General features: G+C 40.0%; 2 protein-coding genes across 5 annotated transcripts in view; one reads left to right on the top strand and one right to left on the bottom strand.

Moving 5' to 3' along the window:
* The first annotated feature begins 2,733 nt into the window (after window positions 1-2,733).
* LOC113138963 (uncharacterized) lies at window positions 2,734-4,803 on the top strand. The gene is made up of 3 exons (XM_026321864.2): window positions 2,734-3,478; window positions 3,608-3,737; window positions 3,900-4,803. The coding sequence occupies exons 1-3, from the start codon at window positions 2,883-2,885 to the stop codon at window positions 4,668-4,670; spliced, it is 1,497 nt and encodes a 498-aa protein (XP_026177649.1). The 5' UTR covers window positions 2,734-2,882; the 3' UTR covers window positions 4,671-4,803.
* Window positions 4,804-7,012: 2,209 nt separating this feature from the next.
* Window positions 7,013-19,317, bottom strand: part of LOC113138637 (nipped-B-like protein A) — a 28,326-nt gene continuing 16,021 nt past the window's right edge. For all 4 annotated transcript variants that reach the window (XM_026321217.2, XM_026321219.2, XM_026321220.2 and 1 more), the window contains exons 23-49: window positions 19,069-19,198; window positions 18,897-18,979; window positions 18,220-18,352; window positions 17,664-17,807; window positions 17,470-17,556; window positions 16,792-17,012; window positions 16,557-16,659; window positions 16,278-16,376; window positions 15,904-16,050; window positions 14,770-14,904; window positions 14,513-14,611; window positions 13,686-13,739; window positions 13,491-13,599; window positions 13,195-13,325; window positions 12,863-13,003; window positions 12,637-12,730; window positions 12,200-12,354; window positions 11,901-11,991; window positions 11,431-11,604; window positions 10,950-11,140; window positions 10,587-10,694; window positions 10,093-10,293; window positions 9,774-9,920; window positions 9,275-9,660; window positions 8,943-9,117; window positions 8,458-8,655; window positions 7,013-8,329 (exon numbers count right to left, since the gene is read on the bottom strand). In XM_026321217.2, the coding sequence (XP_026177002.1) occupies window positions 7,967-8,329; window positions 8,458-8,655; window positions 8,943-9,117; window positions 9,275-9,660; window positions 9,774-9,920; window positions 10,093-10,293; window positions 10,587-10,694; window positions 10,950-11,140; window positions 11,431-11,604; window positions 11,901-11,991; window positions 12,200-12,354; window positions 12,637-12,730; window positions 12,863-13,003; window positions 13,195-13,325; window positions 13,491-13,599; window positions 13,686-13,739; window positions 14,513-14,611; window positions 14,770-14,904; window positions 15,904-16,050; window positions 16,278-16,376; window positions 16,557-16,659; window positions 16,792-17,012; window positions 17,470-17,556; window positions 17,664-17,807; window positions 18,220-18,352; window positions 18,897-18,979; window positions 19,069-19,198 (4,099 nt within the window). In that variant the 3' untranslated portion in view covers window positions 7,013-7,966. The remainder of the gene's footprint in view (window positions 8,330-8,457; window positions 8,656-8,942; window positions 9,118-9,274; window positions 9,661-9,773; window positions 9,921-10,092; window positions 10,294-10,586; window positions 10,695-10,949; window positions 11,141-11,430; window positions 11,605-11,900; window positions 11,992-12,199; window positions 12,355-12,636; window positions 12,731-12,862; window positions 13,004-13,194; window positions 13,326-13,490; window positions 13,600-13,685; window positions 13,740-14,512; window positions 14,612-14,769; window positions 14,905-15,903; window positions 16,051-16,277; window positions 16,377-16,556; window positions 16,660-16,791; window positions 17,013-17,469; window positions 17,557-17,663; window positions 17,808-18,219; window positions 18,353-18,896; window positions 18,980-19,068; window positions 19,199-19,317) is intronic.

Here is a 19,317-nt window from a genome sequence, read left to right as displayed (position 1 = left end):
TACGGCGAATCAGTTGGTCCAAGAAATACGCACAACGCTTTTTCCACAAACGCTTTCCCGGGTCACACACAGACACCGTCATAGAATATACAGTGGTGTGAAAAAGTGTTGGCCCCCTTCCTGAGTCTTATTTTTTTTTTGTATGTTTGTCACAATAATGTTTCAGATCAAACAACTTTAAATATTAGTCAAGGATAAATAAACACATCATGCAGTTTTTAAATGAAGGTTTTTATTATTAAGGGAGAACAAAATCCAAAACTACATGGCCTTGTGTGAAAAAGTGTTTGCCCCCCAAAACCTAATATCTGGTTGGGCCACCCTTGGCAGCAACAACAGCAATCAAGCGTTTGCAGTAACTTGCAGTGAGTCTGTTACAGCGCTGTGGAGGAATTTTGGCCCACTCATCTTTGCAGAATTGTAATTCATCCACATTGGAGGGTTTTCCAGCATGAACCACCTTTTTAAGGTGGTTGGAGGTGCCACAGCATGTCAGTCGGATTCAGGTCAGGACTTTGACTAGGCCACTCCAAAGTCTTCATTTTGTTTTTCTTCAGCCATTCAGAGGTGGACTTGCTGGCGTGTTTTGGATCATTGTCCTGCTGCAGAACCCTTCAGCTTGAGGTCACGAATAGATGGCCGGGCATTCTCCTTCAGGATTTTTTGGTAGACAGCATATTCATGGTTCCATTTATCACAGCAAGTCTTCCAGGTCCTGAAGTAGCAAAACAGCCCCAGACCGTCACACTACCACCACCATATTTTACTGTTGGTATGATGTTCTTTTTCTGAAATGCGTTGTTACTTTACGCCAGACGTAATGGGACACACACCTTTCAAAAAGTTCAACTTTTGTCTTGTCAGTCCACAGAGTATTTTCCCAAAAGTCTTGGGGATCATCAAGATGTTTTCTGGCAAAACTGAGATGAGCCTTTATGTTGTTTTTGAACAGTGACCTTAACTGAGGCAAGTGAGGCCTGCAGTTCTTTGGACATTGTGGGGTCTTTTGTGACCTCTGGGATGAGTCGTCGCTGCACTCTTGGGGTAATTTTGGTCGGCCGGCCACTCCTGGGAAGGTTCTCCACTGTTCCATGTTTTTGCCATTTGTAGATAATGGCTCTCACTGTGGTTCGCTGCAGTCACAAAGCTTTAGAAATGGCTTTATAACCTTTTCCAGACTGATAGAGCTCAATTACTTTCTTTCTCATTTGTTTTTGAATTTCTATGGATCTCAGCATGATATCTAGCCTTTGAGGATCTTTTGGTCTACTTCACTTTGTCAGGCAGGTTCTATTTAAGTGATTTCTTGATTGCGAACAGGTGTGGCAGTAATCAGGCCTGGGTGTGGCTAGAGGAATTGAACTCAAGTGTGATAAACCAGTTAAGTTATGTTTTAACGGGGGGGAGCAAACACTCTTTCACACAGGGCCATGTAGTTTTGGATTTTGTTTTCCCTTAATAATAAAAACCTTCATTTAAAAACTGCATGATGTGTTTACTTGTGTTATCTTTGACTAATATTTAAATACGTTTGATGATCTGAAACATTAGTGTGACAAACATGCAAAATAAGAAATCAGGAAGGGAGCCAACACTTTTTCACACCACTGTAAACTGGAGGGAATATATCAAACTAGAAAATTGCGGCAGAAATTATCAGTGCCTACTGCTTGGAGCCCATCTTGGGTAACTGAATTATTATCTCTAACTGTTTGACAAGCTGATGTTTGATTTCTGAAATTAATAGGCGTGAAGAAGTTATCAAAATGTCTTCTAAATAAATGTACTTACATTATTGTGAAAACCTTCACAAAAAGAAGGGGAAAGACTTACTTCATCTTCCTTCTTTATTTCAAAAGCAAAATAAAAGCCCGTTTTGACTACTGCCTTCATCAGAGGCTGAACAAGAACACTGCATGAAAAACACTATATACAATCTCATAAATCTTCCTATTGGATAATGACATAGCTTAATCAAAGATCTCACATAATAGCACCCTCTTGTGGTTAAAACAAATATGAAACAAAATTACAGTAATAACCACCATCAAGACACTAGTTGATGAGAAAACATTTCAAATCCAACTCTTCATTTAGTCCATTTGGTGACAGTATTCGATCTGTATTTTCAATACACCTCTTGTATTAAAAGCAGACGGTCCAGATTTCAACCCTGCCTTGGGGGACAAAGTTTTTAAATGGCTTGGCAACGAAGGCTAGACCCTATGAAAAAAAATCTATACATAATAGGGATGTCTACATTCATTAGTGTAGCTTGTATTATTACACTGCACACATGACTAACAAGCAGAATTTGAATGTTTTTTCTTTTAAATTGTTTATTTGATTATTGTGAAAATATTTAAATATCGTACTGGAAGAACATAATATTCCTGGCTTTAAAAATAACCTCCACTGGCGCCTAAATCAGTGTTTGAGAAGCCAAAGCACATGAGCCAGTCATATTACTGTTAATTAACTTTTATTTTTCAAAGAATGTAATTTTTTAAAAGGTTTTTATTTTGAAAGTGCGTCATGCAACAGGGCATTAATGTGACCTACAATTAAAATCTGAACTTTAAATTGGGTATGCAGTATACTTCGTAAAGGTGCAGTAACTTCCTCTGAATAACGGTGTGGTTTTCTTATAACAATAGACCTTTATTGTGAAAGTCCTGCCGCATCCTGCTGGGAGAAGAAAACAACAGACTGACGTATTTCCGGTGAGAGCTAACGCGTGATATCAACTTTTCGCCGAGTGTACGTCTGTATAATTGTTTGTATAGTAACGCCGGGCAGAAAGGTGGTATAGACAACACACCCGTACCGTTTGTTTTGGTGTTTTTGAACGTTTGTTTGTAAGATTGTATAAGCATTACTCCATGAATTCAAAACGCCATAAAACAGTCACATACCAAAGACGAGAGGATAGCAGCAGTAGTCTTCATTGCTGCGTCCCAATGTGCAAAGCCTCTGCCAGATTCAACTCCGTTCTCAGTTTCCACAAGTTTCCCAAAGACGAGGAACTGCAGAAAATGTGGGTGGTTAACATCAGACGAGACGATTTGACGGTTACAAATCATACAAGGGTGTGCAGCCGACACTTTCAGACTACAGACCTGATAGAGCCACCGAGTCCAATCGGGCGGCGACGACTGCGTAGCGGGACTGTCCCAGTCCTTTTCCCGTGGAATAATTTTACCCTGCCTGTCCTACGGACTGGGGTTTGGCAGGGGAAAGAACGGCCGGATCCTGACACAGCAGAAAATAAGGACCCCCCAATTGATGTAGATCACCAGGATCATGACTACTGCTCTACCGCTGAGCCTAGTGCTCTTAATCCGGTCCTGAACCACACTGAAGATCCCCGTGCCGAAATCGCGAGGTTGCAGAAACAAATAGAGGAAATATCCGTCAAGAACAAGTTTGGTTTGGAGCGATTTGCTGCTTCCGACGACGACATAAGGTTTTACACCAGGTATGCAACGATATCACTTCTTAAACATTGTTGGCTGGGATTAACATACCTCTTCAGTAAATGATCATGTGGTTTTTAAACCCTTCAGTGTTTACATCCTTTCCTCTAACATGTGCCTTTGCTCTACAGGTTTGCGACTCATGCTCACCTGATGGCCTTTTGGGGGTACATAGAGTCAGCAACACACAAGATGATACGTGTGACAAATGCACGAGGGAAGGCTAGGACCAGCGAGGGCCCTCACACTGGCAATCCAACGGTACACTTTATTTCTTATCTTTATGGAGTGGAAAATGAAAATCTGAAATCGGTGCATTGTTTCGGTTTGTAATACGATATACTACAGGACCCTGGTTAGAAAGAAAGAAAGTAACAGTAAGCAATAACATCTAAAATGTACTGTATGCTCTTCTTTTGGCAGTTCCTGCAACCCATTGATGAGTTTTTTCTGTTTATGACCTATCTGTCATTGGGTCTGATGCAGAAAGATCTGGCACACAGATTCAAAGTCCACCAGTCAGCGGTGAGCCGCATCATCAACACGTGGGCTAACTTTCTTTACTGTGTACTTGGATCTGTGGGCATTTGGCTTTCTGAGGAAACAGTAAAGGCTCACATGCCAGATGTTTTTAAAAACTACTGGGACACACAGGTGGTATTGCACTGCGCTGAGCTGCGCTGCCAAACAACAAACTCCTTTCTTCTTCAGGGTGAAGGTCGTTCCACCTACAAATCCAACTGCGCCTTTAAAGGGTTAATTGGTATGGCACCACATGGGGCAGTGACCTTTGTGTCACCTCTTTATGCCGGTTCCATCAGTGATAAAGAGCTCCTGAAGCAGTCTGGCGTTGTGTCCCTCCTCACACCAACAATGGCCATCATGGTAGACAAGGATTTCCTCGTGGAGCACTGTGTGCCCTGTAAGGTCTACGCACCTGCAGCTCTGTCCAGAGGAGCACAACTGTCTGTGCCAGAAGTCAGGGAGATACAGTCTGTTGCAAGACTGAAAGTTCATGTGGAGAGACTCATTCGTAGAGTGAAGGAGCACAAGATATTCAGTACAGTAATCCCTCTTTCACTCATAAGCAGCATTAATCAGCTCTATACAGTTGCCTGCCTCTTGGTTAACTACCAAAATCAGCCCTTACTCAAGGACTGGGCAAGCAAACCCTCATCCTATTCAAAGGAGTAGAGACAGAGACACATAAAATTGAAACACCTGTTCAATGCTGGTGTAAATGTACTTTACACCACAATTCCACTCACTAACTACTGTTTTATTGTAATGTAATCAGATGACAATTAAAGGTCTCTTTTAATCTTTACAGTGAAATCTTAATTAATTCCCTTGACTTTCCGTGGCTCTTGAGTTATTGGTGTATAGAGAGCTATTTTGGTAAGTATGTGTAAAAGAAAAACAAATCACACCTGGTTTATGGTGTTTAACAGCTGTTTCTGTAAGTGTGTGTTGTGTGTGTGTGTGTGTGTGGGGGTGGGGGAGTTCAGGTGGATCAGGATGAATCACCAGTTCACATTTCCTGAACTGCAGGTTTTTCAGACATGCATAGTCTTTCAGAGCAAAAACTTCTTCACATATCATTGACTGTGGTCTTATGTCAAACACAGAAGTGTTGCGTGCATAGAGTCAATTACCCAACTGTTTTTACATTTAAGATATATGTATTTGACTAGTCAAAATGTAAGATATCTGCAATGACAGACTGTCTAGTCAAAATTCTTCAATTGAAGAACATGTCATGAACATGTCACGTGAATTCACATATCTGTAATTACATTTTGACTAGTTAAAAATGCATTGTAGATATCTTAAATGTGACTAGTTAAAACTCCTTTGAAGATATCTATAAAGACTATGGATATCTTGTAAAGGTATTTATGAATGCAGCTTTAACATAGAAAGGCTAGAGTGACATTCTAGAATTGCATTTCAGATATCTAAAATTACATTTTGAATAGTTAAAACTACAACCACAGAAGTTACAAGTTCAGACAGGCAATTCCCAAGCAGAGAGAAACGTTTTAGCCAAAGGACTTAACTTTGCAGTCACATCCAAACATTTTCCTGCTGTGGACTTCATCACAGCCAAAGAATCTGCCATTCACAACAATGGCTTATCTGATAGAGATGCAGTCACTGCAGCACTGTAGTTCCATGCCACCACCATCCAGTCTCACCACACAGGAGAATAGAGTCCTGTCATCCCTGTCCAAGGCCAAGACTATTGCCATCCTGCCTGCAGACAAAGGGAGATGCACAGTGGTCGTAACCCTCTGGGGTCTGAGCAGACTATCAGACTATCATCCTCTGTGCCTTTGCCCTACCAGCACCTACAAGACAAAAGTGATTAACTGTCTTAACTAGAAAAGGACAATGCCTTTGACAGGACTACCTACCACAGACTTGAAAGGTACAGGGAAGACCATCCCCTGTCTGTATGGGCTCCCTAAGACACACAAAGATGGAGACCCCTCATGCCGACCCGTGCTCACTTGTATTGTCTACCTAATAAGCCTATTCGGGCCAGGTGTGAAGTGACACCAACTCAGGAGTATAGGTCTAACGACTGTTGCTCCAGTTACATACTTCACCTAATAAGCCTAGTTGGGCTAGGAGATTGACGACATCAGGGTCTCAAAGCTTCAACAAAAACTCAGATAAGCTTTTTGTGTACCTACTGTTTAAGGAATAGCTGTAATCAGTTTACAGATTGCCCTCATGTGCTTTTAGTGAGAACAGCATTTGTAATGATGGGACTTTAAGATTAGCACACTGGGCTTTCCTGCCATTTTAAATCATATTGCAATGGGAGTAACATTAGGTGACAGTGGACACCTGTTTGAAATGACACTGTACCTCAAAATGCTACTAAAAGTTATAGCACACCATTCCCAACTGAAGCGCATGTTTCCATGTATCTCTTGCTGTGGGTTTCTCAAAGCTGCAAGATGAGATACAATCAAGTTTTGTACAGAAAATATAAGTAAAGTAAGTATGGCGAATAAAGCATAGTAAGATATGAAATTATACTTGTTTTAAAACAGAATGTACAGCCCTCTTAATGTTTCTAATTGTTTAAGATCTAAAAATCAATAAGGGAAAAATACATTTATACTTCAGAATACTACAAACACTGTTTGATGTGCTGGGTACGTCCATTAGCATAGTACAGTACTTTAAATTGCACTAGCTATGGCTTCAATAACCTGAATGTATGACAAAGTTGTCACATAGAGATGATCCATCGTAGGATCCAATGAGCTGAATATTAATGGTGTAGGCAAAAGGGCACACAGTGACATGATGGCATCTTCAAATGCTACAGACAGAAACCCTAAATGAATGACCATACTGGTTGTTTCTTTCAACGGTGAAATAACACATAAAAGGGTTGTCTGGCCCTCTTATATCATTTCAGGCTTGTCTGTGTTTTAGCAATATCCAGCTCCTAGACTTTCCTATATTTGCAAAAAAAAAAAAAAAAAAAGATCAGATTAACACTTTGAGCAGACAAGTGACAAAGAAGTAGAAAATTTATTGCAGTATTTGTTCCACCAAAAGGGTATGAATCCCTTTTCCTCTTATTACTAGAGTGACCTAATACAACAAAATCTACATTTACAAAATATCCTCCTGCAATAGGCCACATATACTGCATGCGTAGTTCGAAATAGAATAAATTATATTCAGAGGACTCTGCCATTGTACAGCATGGACAAATAAAAGTGAACAAAAATAAAAATTCTTCTTTTTTTCTTTTTTCTTTTTCTTTCAAATATCTAAAAGCTAAAAGGAAAAACCATCAGGGTGCTAGTAATATAATAAACTCCAAAAACACTTTAATAAGAACATCAAAAAGACTAATTTCCAACATTCACTTAAGGTTTTATTCTTTTTTTACAGCTTTTTTGTCTTCAGAGATATAAACATTTTAGTTTTTTTGTCGTGTTAAACTATGATACAGTGGGAGTAGAAATGAGCGACTAGAATCTGCTGCACAACAGCGAAGGAGCTCCCACAACAATGTTGACAAAACATTTCCCTCCAGGTCTTGTTTCTGATAAGCCTTTTTTAAGGGATAATTTGGGTGAAATATTCCTTTAATGCCTTCTGGATTCTATCCTCAGAACTTGTACACAAACAAAACATGAGTAGTCCCTCTAATATAATAAGTCTTATGTTTTGTGTCATTTTTGCAAGAATAACTCATGTAAAAGTATGTAGTGTCAAATATTCTTGCCCTCTTGTGTTTTACAAAAATGAGGAAGGAAGAGGAGGAGGGTAGGAATCCAGTGAAGTTTGGCTGTGTTGTTGGAGGTGGCAGGTTGTGGAGAAGAAGCAGGGAAAAGGAGGTTATGATAAAATAGAAATGGAGCAGAAGGGACAAAAAAAAATAATAAAAAAATAAAAATAAATGGGGGGAGGGGAAAAAACAAAAAAAAAAACAAAAACAAAAAACACGGGAGCCATTAGCTAGCTCCTCCTTCCCGCGCTGCATACATGGAGCGTAAAGTCTGTACTACTTTGTTGCTCAGTTTGTGGTTGCTGGTCAAGGCAATCTTCTTGTAAATGATGTCCGACTCCTTAATAGTGTCCACCCAAGGCACCAGTTTGCGGCCATCCCGTTTCTTGGCCTCTGCCCAGGGCCCTGAGTAGGAGCCGGCCATCCAGTGGATACTGTATCCATTGGAGGTCTTGTTAATGACTCGTGCTATTTGAGGCCGGTCCTTATATTTGGGGCAGCAAAGGGCAATGACATCCATAGCCTCCACTGTCTCACTCATACGGCCGGGATCTGAGGAGTCACCTGCTCGCCTTGACTTTCGAGAGGACTGCAGGGAAAAACAGAAGAAAGAAGAATACACTATTTTCCCCTGAAATTTTTAAACTGTACTTTTTAAAAGTGTGTGTGTGTATATGTATATGTGTGTATGTGTATATATATCTCTCTCTCTCTCACCCCTGGGGTCCTTTCGTCACCATCACTGTCATCGTCATCTGTCTCTGGTCCTGCCTGATTGCGCGGACTGGGTCCTGACATGGGGCCGGAGCCTCCCAGTAGGGCATTTATGGCTTTGTTTCTGATGTTAGCGCTGGCAGACGCTTCTCCTTCCTCGTCCTCCTCGTCTGGATCCAGATGTTCCATCAGAACCTTGAACTGTGGAGTGAAAAGGCAAGAAAGAAACTCTGAGACACAAGTGTCACACTTTTCAGCAGTTAAATACCAACATCTAAGAACTGAATGTGACAGAAGTTAGGTTAATGAGTATAAAAGGAAGGGCAAAACTCTTAATGAGTGTGACCCCAGAGAAGCCACAAGAATAAAGGCTGTATACAATATAATACACAAGTGCAGCCTGCCACTACATTTTTATCATGCTGCCATTCATTCAGTCAAATAAAGCAAAGCTGTTGCTAAAATAATGAACTGGCTCCGTTACTTACATCTAGATACTGTTTGACTATTCGCTTCTTGACATCGTCTGTCAGTGTGGCATGAGCCATGTTGTTAGAGATGAAGTCAACAGTTTGTCGTGGGTAGAAGTGAACGTTGCTTTTCCTGTTCACTGCCTTATCGTACACCTTGGCTGACTCTGTTGGAGAGTACTTCTGAATTTTACTGTGGAAAGGCAAAACATGTTTTTGAGTTTCAGGGACACTGACATACCAACATACTGAATATATTTAGTGGCAAAAGTAATTCACATTGAAAAATGAAGGTATTAATATAGATAAAGATGGTAGAGAAACCACTGTTATGAGTATGAGGGTCCTACCTATCAGAGAATCCATATTGGTTCTTTAGATGCTGTTTAAGTACCAACAGTAACAGGATGCCCTGAACAGCACTGGCAAAGTCCAAGAGACCCGTGGGATTGTCTGGGAGGAGCCTCATTACTTTTTCCACATCCTCTACATCCAAATCCTCCAGATCAGAGTCGGACTCTGAGCTATCCGAGTCTGCAGCAGGTTTTCTGGTCTTCTTAGGCCGCCGTACCACATCATCATCATCTTCATCATTATCATCGCTGTTGCTATTTTCTTCGTCGTCACTCCTAGGAGAATCACAGTACATCTTTTCTTCTTCGTCTTCCCCATCTGATGTGCTCTTCCATTCCTTCTTTACCTTCTTCTCTTTGCGCCTCGGCTCCTTCAGCAAAAGCTTTACAGACAGAAAAGAAAATCGAACTGAATATTTGTAACCTTTTTTCTTCCCTGAGGCAATGCACAACTCATGAGCATTTTATATGCAAACTACTTTCACTGGTAAGCTACCTCTTTGAAGGTTTGCAACAAGTTGCTGCCAGAAACAGACAGGGTAATGTCTATATGGTGCATGATGAAGAGAGGCTCCTCCTGGCTCTGGTATGGAAAACAGGCAAGGTTGTCTGCTATGAACAAGAGCATGTTCACATCTGTCTTCTGCAGAAAGAAAAAAAGGGGAACAGCAAAGTTGCTAGTAAATGTCTGGCATTCCTTCACATTTACAGAGTTCACTCAACATGAAGTAGATTTTCATTTGGCATGTAGTTAATGAGAAAAGAACATTTTACACTGGGCAGTGCTAATAAATGTTCAGTGTAGGTTCACTCACAGCACTGTCATCAAAGAGGTTCAGCAGTGAGATGAGGAAAGCCCTCCGGTGCTGTCGGTTTCCCCGGATCATAGTGAAGAGGTGGGAGCAGAGCGCTGAGTGAGTCTCGTCCTGTCTGAAACCTCTTATGATGGTTTTACGGGACGAATCAATAGCCTGCTGTAAGTTGTATGACATCTTCATCCCTGCTACTGCCTTCATCTGTTAAAGAATATGTGGAAAGAGATATGCTGATGTGTTGTAAATCTAGCATTCCAAAAAAAACTGGTGAGATGGCTACAATAATAACGATGAACTTTATGTTTCAGTTTATCTCCAGCACTACAAAGGTTAGATATACACTGTGAAAGAAACTACAGGTACATCTGTATATTTAATTAAATTGAATAAATCTGAGAATACTCTTATAGATTCTGTCACAGGTTATCAGAAAATAATTACTTATCAAGTAACAAGACAAGCCACGAGCTCGACTACATTAAAGCCCAACTCACGTGGATGAATCCTGTATACTTCTTGTCAATCTCCACCAGTTGCTGGTCAGCTTTGTTCCTCATGCTGGGCTCTGGGTCTGTTCCCATTGCAATGAGGTAGGGTACACACTACACAGACATGACAAAAATTATGTTATCTTCATGTGCATACGGCACATTTATATAATTCTTTTGACCATACAATGAGAAGTTTAACAGGGAAGTAGAGAAGATGGTAACACACAATATTCTGGATATGTGGAAATCATGACAAAACAGGGAAAACTCATTGCTTGGTATTGATATCATGATGATATCTATAAGTCTATGACATAAATTAGTGCAGGTGCTGTGATTTGACAGTTTCTGGCTTTCAATTCTTACCTGTACAGGATGGATTAGACCTTGGTTGAGAGTGAGAGCTATGACGTTGAGAGCAAAGTGCCGTACACTGGACTGGGTGTGGAAGAAAGCCTCCAAGACTTGTTTTAGATAAAGCTGCATAATGGAGCTGCTCATCCCTGAAGAAATGTCGCCCATCTCCTTCAGGTCTTCTTGTTTGGACAGTTTCTTCCCTGCAAGGACCCAAAATATGGGGTTTTGATTAACCATTCTATTCATTATATACACCACATATTTATGGCACTGATTTAACATATGGATTTTTGATACATCAACCTTTGCAGGCAAAATGTTTATATACAGTGCCAGTCAAACATTTGGACACACTTTCTCATTCAATTCAATGGTAAAGTGTGTCCAAACCTTTGACTGGTAGTGGAAATCACAATGCAGAATTGATGGTGCTACTAAGCAATTTGTCTTCCGTTGGAGTGCTGAGGGAAACAACCTCATCTGTGCTTACATTCTCTGTCCGCTTCCTGCATCCGCGTGTCCTCCTCCTGAAGATATGTCTGCAGGTTTTTGAGGATCTGGATTTTAAGGTTGATGGAGGAGGAGCTGTCAGCCAGGATGCCATTGTACAGAGACTTTACCTCAGGCACAAACATCTGGCTGGGGTGCATAATCACAAGGAAACCTGAGGAAAGAAAATAAAAAGCAAAAACACATAAGAACAAGTAAACAATACAGTCTCCATCTACTTAATCATCTGCTGGATAGAGGAAATCTGCTTAATTTCAGTTTCTCTCACATCTCTGCCCTCACCAATCCTATGCCCTGTTAATGTGACACTGTAGTTTAATATTGCAGCACCCCAAATACCATATGATCACTTGTTATAAACATTCAGTTTCTAACATTTTTGCAGTAACTACATATTATACTATATTAAACTTTGCCAAACCAAGCCATATTTGAAAATGATATTCTTACCTAAGCCGATGATGGCTTTGGTCTTGACCTCTTCATCCACATGTTTGGTGAAGTATAGCAGCAGCTCGAGAACTTTCTCCTTGATAACAACCTGTACACACAAACATAGTTGTGAGACTGCATACATTTTATCTGTTGCTACTGTGGCAATAACAGCAGTAGGGTAATGGATTTGGTTCCACATCTACGCTAATTTTGGCTATGACTAACTTAAGCTACTGCAACATTTTCAACTTTGCTGCTTTCCCCTGGCCAAATTGCCAATGCTAGGTATTACTCAGCATGAACTGACATCTTACCTTATTCGTGCCCTTGAACTCCTCCAGATCAAAATCGAAGTGTCGCGCCAGGGCACCCACAGTGAAGAGCGATCGTAGCAGGAAAGGCTTGTTTGCTACCAATGTTGTGCTGTTCGGATCCTCCTGATGCTGAATCTTGAGCTTGTTAAGCGCACCTGGAAAAAAACCCCCAAAAAAACATAATATTAAGTTAATTTCACAAAGATTAGATTAGATTATTGTTGCATCCTATTTTGTTTGTTTTTGCAGTTCAAGGTTTGATTGTATTTTTAAACACTGGTGGCTAGGTCAAATACTACAGCGAAATCTGGGATACGGACATAAACTATGTGAAAGAACCTGTTTGGAAAGTTCCTTGCCTTGGAATGTGGTAAAAGTGACTCAACATTGCAGTCCTCAGTGTATACAAGATGAAAGTAACTGTCTGTATATCTCACCATAGAATCTGTTGAAGCAAGACCAGACAAACTTGTAGTTGTGTGTGACTTTGTTGACAACAGCTCCAAGACAACTCACACAGTGCTGGACCACCTAGACAAAGAACACAGATGATTATGTCATGTGTTTAAAAACATGGATTGTCATATTCATATTTCACAAGGCAAACTTGGTTCTATGTTGGTGCACTCTATACAAATGCCTAAAAATGCCACTGTGACACACCGTCATGCCATATTTGATGATGAGCTTCATGAGGTCTTCTTCAATGGTGGCAAGGAAAGTTTCACTGGGATGCTCCATCAGAGGTACCACAAGCTCCAAGATCTTTGCCACATTACATATGACCATAAAGTCATTGGCAGTCTGCAGGGGAAACAGTAAAAGAGATAACTGAATCCAATCTGTGGATTAGGCAGTCAAATCCTTTATATTATTTTCACTTTATTTTCACTATGCTGATGTAAAGCAACATCAATTAAGCAACACAAATTATTTAAACAATTTTGTAATAGCAAAAAAAAGAAAAAAAAGGAGGTTTAATTAAAACAACTTACATTACACTTTGTGGTCAGGTATGGTTGCATGGTCATGGCATGTTTGACCATGAGCTGGGCCCTGATCTTACTGAACAAGTATAAAGTGGTGATACATGCCACTAGCCGTGTTGAATTTACACCTTTGTTCTCTACAGCAGAAAGAAAACAAAGCCACATATAAAAATGTCCTTCACACAACCATGTACTGAGTTTAGATAACTCAACCAGCAGTAGTCTGTGCTTTAAAAGAAAAGTCAACAACTTTCTGTATTAAGATAAGAGTTTAAGTTTATGTGAGAGATGAACTTGCATACCTGCTAGAGACTCCTCGTATTTGAGGATGTGTTCCACCAGATTATCAACTAGCTGAACACAGGCCTTTTTGGCTGGCTTATATGATGCCTCCTCTTCAGACTTGAGAAGCTAGAGCAAGACAGACCATGTTCACGCTCATTTTAAACACTTAATGCTCTTCCCACTAAATTAAGTCACAAAAATTGAATACATACATTCTGAAGAAGTTGCTCAAACCAGTCATAGCCGGTGTCTCGACATGCAGCAACCTGAAGAAGAATCAGACATGAGAATTAAAAACATACTTTGTGAACCTCAACATGAAGCAGGGTGAGTGAAAGATTTTGGGTGACCGCGCTCTGATGCCATTTTATTCCTCTTTGGTATTATAGCAAAACTGTTAATTAACCCATGCTGAAGAAACTGCACTGTCAGCATCATCTCAGCAGCAAATTGTGCATCTCAAAGTTTGTCACATGCTTCTTCACCTGCAACATGAAACATTCTAATCCACAGGAGTTTTTTGATGTGAACCTTAACCCACCAGATGAGTTGACAGATGGTTTTTGAGAAAATTTGTGGCACCTTCATGGTCACTGTATTCAACACAGGACAGGCTGACTATGCAAAACCAAATGGTCTCATAGGATAATATGGTGGATCAAATCTCAGTGTGAACTTTAATTTCAGCTCCGAACAATTTTGTGTAATAATCAATAAGACGGTTAATTTTACATTTTAGGATTAATAGCCCCCATTTCAAAAGTAACACGTTTGTAAGATAACATTATTTTGCATCAGGGAAAATATAACTTTAAACTTTTAACAATCTTTTATTGATGTTTATGGCACGGTTACCTCAATCACAAGACTTTTTAGCTAATAACATTTGAGCCACAAAACACAACTCAAATGTCATGAACCAGCAGTGGCTCCCAGCTGTTACATTTCCTTCAGAATATGCAGATTACTCTATTTACTCTATTCTATTCTTTTTTTTTTTAGCACTGCATGCAACAAACTGTTAAATCAGTTAACTTACCACATCAGTGATGTTTAGGATCTTTCTAGTCATGGTCTCTTTGTCATGGGCTGGAGTTGGAGTAAACCACAACTTCTGGAATGTCTCATTGACCAGTTTCTATAAAGATCACAAGTTTGTGTGTTAAGTCTAATAAACTCACATGTGTGCAGTGGTGATTCTATTACAACAAAAAGAACCATGATGACAAGTAGAATAGATGTTATATCTCAAAACAAATATATTGGTCAAAAAAACAAGGAGCAGTTTATCCATACCTTGATACCTTCTTCATCATTGACCCTGCGGATCATCCTCACACACATCTCAGTAATTTTACTGAAGGTCGGCTGCTCTAGACAGATGTCTCTGAGGATCTTAATCACCCGTTTTCTCACGCTGATGCCAGTGTCCTGTGGACCAAATTCATTAAGTCACTGCAAGCATTACATCAAAACAGGGCTTTTTCATTTACAAAAGCAATGTGTTGTTGATGCAACAGCATTTAACTACCAGAAGGTGGCAGTATAAGACTGTAATGAAGAGTGAACTTCTCATGAACCCTCCTGAACATTTCCATGACAACAGGCACAACAATTTCAATGTGTTCACTTCTCCAATGCTCAGTACAAGGAATAAGGACAAGGCTTTTGTGCAGTACTGCATGTCAATATTGATAGCTTATATTACCAAAGTGATCTGTATTAATCCAATATGGTATGCTTTTTTTAAAAACTGTTTCCTTATTTATATCATTATATTACTATACTATTAATAACATCTAAAATGAAGAAGCTTTTCTTCATTCAACTCAATCACTGTAGTGTTTATTCATGTACACTCAGTGACCATAAAAAAAATAAAAAACACAGCCATGCCCCTGTAGAAGAGGCCTCATGTCCATTTGCATATGTGTTAAACAGCTGCATGCATCAGTGGATCCATCCACACACTTGTTTTTCATGTGAAGAGTTAACCAAGATCAGGGCTTCAAAGGGTTTTAAAAGTGTAGAGAGTTAGATGTTTTTCGAGGATTTAATTCAGAACGCACAATGAATCACAATTCAAAAGCTTAGTATGAGGAGGCTCTTGATAAATTAACAATTTTGACATCAGATTTGTTGGGCCAAAACCACCTGCTGCGATTAGCATCAAAATACATTTGTAAAGTGCGATAATTATTTTTGGACAATGTCACACCATGACAGTATGGAGAATGATAATTGCCTCAATTAACTGGTCAAAACAATATTGTCTGTTCAAAGCAATCATCGTTTCATTAGTGTAGTCTCAATGGCAGACTGTGGAGGAAGCACCTTGAGACATCGACTGTGCAGACTGTACAGTTCATATGGGACGTTTAGGACCTAACAACGCAATAATGTGTTTATGAGTTTGACTGGCCAACTTACCAGTATCCTCTCTATGAGCATGTCGTAGTACTGCTCAGTGAGTTGGGGTCTGCTGAGGACAAATTTGCCCAGCAGCTCCACAGCTGCCTCTCTCACACTGGTGGAGTTGTCCATCAGACGACCATGGACACCACGCTGCATGTCAGACTGCAGAAATGGTCAGAGTGTGTCAGTACACTGTCCAGGAAAAATAGGACTACAAAAGTACTTGTGTACTTGTACTTGTACAGAACAGAACAGGAAATGTGATTTGTAACAGAGAAAGAATATGACAAGAACAAACATTAAGACAGCCCACATCATGTAGAGTTTATGAAATTAATGTAAAAATGGGGCATGACAAATTGTCTTTGCACACACAGATCCTCACATACCCTTGCCAGTATGCTGGGGTCCACAGCCACAACCTCAGACAGACATTTCATGGCTTTAGTCCTTACGGCGATGGCACTTTCCCCAAGGACTCGCAAGATCTATTAAATTAAAAAGAGTCTATAATTAACCAAAGCTTTTTCAGTTTACAAAACAAAAACAAACCTAATGACTCCTAATATCACCTGTATTATACTTTGTGAGTAATGTACAGATTATTTTATGAACTTGCCGTGTTTCCTACAAGATACTTACTTACAGCAAGACTATTTTAATCTTACCTGTGTTAAATAAATATCAAAGCTCTGGGCGAACGGCCTCATGGAGGCCAAATAACGCACGATCAGACAGGAGTCATCATAGTCCACAGTGTCAGAGTTCATTCTGTATGAGAAGGACAAACAGGAAGAATGTTAAAGAGTGTAACGGAGACCAAGAAAGAAACAATTGCAAAAATGAAAGGTAGAAACAATCAAATAAGCAAGAGTGGCATGTTGCCAAAACCCAAATCCTTACTTCAGTGTAGTGAAATGAGCTGGCGTGGTCTTGATGATGTTGCGCAGGAACTTCTTGCGTTTTTCAGCACGCTGCATAATTTCACCAGTCGTCTCAATCTCCTTGGCATGTTGTGGTCCATCTGAAGAGTCATCATCCTTTGGATTCTGATTCCGCATGGACTTCTCAGCCTCCGTGGTGGCGTCCCGAAACCACTGAGCAATGTAGAACTTTCTAGCAAACTAGAGGATGAAGAGTATCAGATGTACTCAAAGAATATAATTCTGAAGTGACAAATAAAAACTAATTTCAATTAAACATAGTGATACTATAAGCCAACATTGTTGTGTGCCTTTAATGTGTCCTTTTACTTCTAAAGGAAATGGTGGAGTGTATTGTTGTTGAGAAGTCTTAGCAGATTAACAATGTGGATTTATGTCTACCAATTTTAATGGATGGTTTTCGGTGTTATGCAGCAGCAGCGTTCTATAGGAAGGAATAAATGCCCAAGGAATTACTTCCTCAGGAAACATGAATGTGCCAGCATCATACAGGCCGCAAAAAACACACACAAACATGTGAGACTAAATTAAACTAAAAAGCCAATGTGACACTTAGTACATGCATAGGTTTCTGATAACTAGAGGTCCAACAGTGTTTAAAATCACCACTTGCACAGTCAGTCTAAAGTAAACCCACCACCAGTGAGGGATCTGTTTCAGCATTCTCTTCCAAGTAGTCCAGTAGAGCCTTCTGTAGCTGTTGGGTCTCATCATTACCTGGAGACTAAAACAAAACAATCCATATTTAGTACAAAAGGTTGGGATATTTGTTTTATTTCACTTATTTTTGTCATAAACATCAGATTATTGAAAGTGAAGCTGCATTTCTACCTCTTGTAGGATCCGATCAATTGATCGTTGGTCCATTTTGCTGGTGACTGCGTCCTTTCTCAGACGGGCAGCCACTGTACCCAGGTAGTCTAGAGATGCTACTCTCAGAGCCATTTCTGTTTGCTTATTACTGAACTGGTGAACCTGATGGGAGCAGAGGCAGAGACAGGTAAAGAACATAACACATGTTGGCAAGAAATGCACTGTTGATGCACATTTATTTTCACTTAACTACTAAAAAGAAAAAATATCTTAATACTACATTAGTGCTGTTTGAATTAGTATAGTATTTAAATAATTCAGTGCCACAAATTAACAATCGTGTTGATCTCTGAGCAAGTACAGAACAAAATTACCAATATAAAAATGTCTTAAAGAACAGCTACAACAATACTTAAAATGCAATAAATACAATCTCTCTTCTCCTGAGTTGCAACCTTTAAAAACTCATCCTTTCTGTCAAAGGATCTTAAAGCTGTCCCCTGCTAGCAATCTGGAAACATCTCAGCACAAAAGGTTGCATTTCCAGGTCAATGAAAGAGCTCGTCATACTAACCAGTAGTCTACCAAGCAGACTGAGAAGCAGCTCTGCAGCAGGCCACTCCGGTTTGTTTACTGTTGAGAGCAGGTCCTGGACAAAGTTTTCAAACAATGGTCGGTAATCTTCTTCTCCCTGCTTGCTGCCACACCTGAGGTAGGGAAAGAGGAGCACAGCAGAAGGAGGAGAGAGGGCAATAAAGGGGAATCACAGGAACAGAGAGAGAGAGAGAGTATAAAGACAAAAAAATTAATACTAGCAATTACATTCAGGGGCAGAGGTTAGGGAGCAATCAGACATTTAAAGCACATAAAAAAATAAACATTTTAAGGCACAGAATAAATCTATCACACATTATAAAGTTCTTGACTACTTGACACACTCTAGCCCAAGGATTTGACAAGTAGGCTCCTACATAGTTTATATCTCATGCAATACCAGCATGCACAGCGTGAGAATAGTGGTGGGTTGATACACATCTCAGCTCACTACCAAGGACACAGCACTGGCAATAGTACACAAGAGGGAGCTACGTTCCAAAAGAAAAGGTGTTAGTTCTTCAGAGTTTTTCTTCAGCATTATTTTGCACTGTATGCCTATAAACAAATAAAGTACAAAGCACAGCTTGAGTAGAATTCAAGACTCAAATTTAAAGGCATGTGGTTTATTTCAAGGTAGAATAAAGTCATAATTACTTTTTGAGGAAGACTGAGAGGAAGTTTTGTGCTGTTCTCATTGCCGTCTCATATGAGTTGGTTATCAAAACATCTTGATCCACCTGAAAAAGAAACATTTTATCTGTGAGTAAATGATGTGTCAATAGGTGTTTATGTAGTTGGCATATTGTGCATTCGTGTGCTCTCCTACCTTGGTGTCGTTCTCTTCGAAAGATTCTTTGTCATTGGGGAGGTGGACGACACACTGGATGAGCTGCAGCACCAGGGCGGTCACCATTTGGATGTACAGCGGCTCTCCATCCTGGTCGGAGCTGTTCAGCCTATGGACATGAGAGGTCAGGACACACGATAGGGTACCATTATTGGTATTATTCAAGGGATCACATTTTTACATTAGAATGTCTTCATCTAGGCCTCAACTATTTAGCTACACTGGTGG

Source organism: Mastacembelus armatus, chromosome 9, assembly GCF_900324485.2.
Source record: "Mastacembelus armatus chromosome 9, fMasArm1.2, whole genome shotgun sequence".
Classification (NCBI taxonomy): Eukaryota; Metazoa; Chordata; class Actinopteri; order Synbranchiformes; family Mastacembelidae; genus Mastacembelus; species Mastacembelus armatus.
This window is presented reverse-complemented; position numbering and strand designations above follow the sequence as displayed.

What these genes read in the sequence shown, in the direction of transcription:
- LOC113138963 (XM_026321864.2), top strand. Translation starts at nt 2,883, where the DNA reads ATGAATTCAAAACGCCATAAAACAGTCACATACCAAAGACGAGAGGAT. An exon ending in GACATAAGGTTTTACACCAG is followed by an intron (nt 3,479 to 3,607) that starts GTATGCAACGAT and finishes TTTGCTCTACAG; the next exon opens with GTTTGCGACTCATGCTCACC. An exon ending in CTCACACTGGCAATCCAACG is followed by an intron (nt 3,738 to 3,899) that starts GTACACTTTATT and finishes TTCTTTTGGCAG; the next exon opens with TTCCTGCAACCCATTGATGA.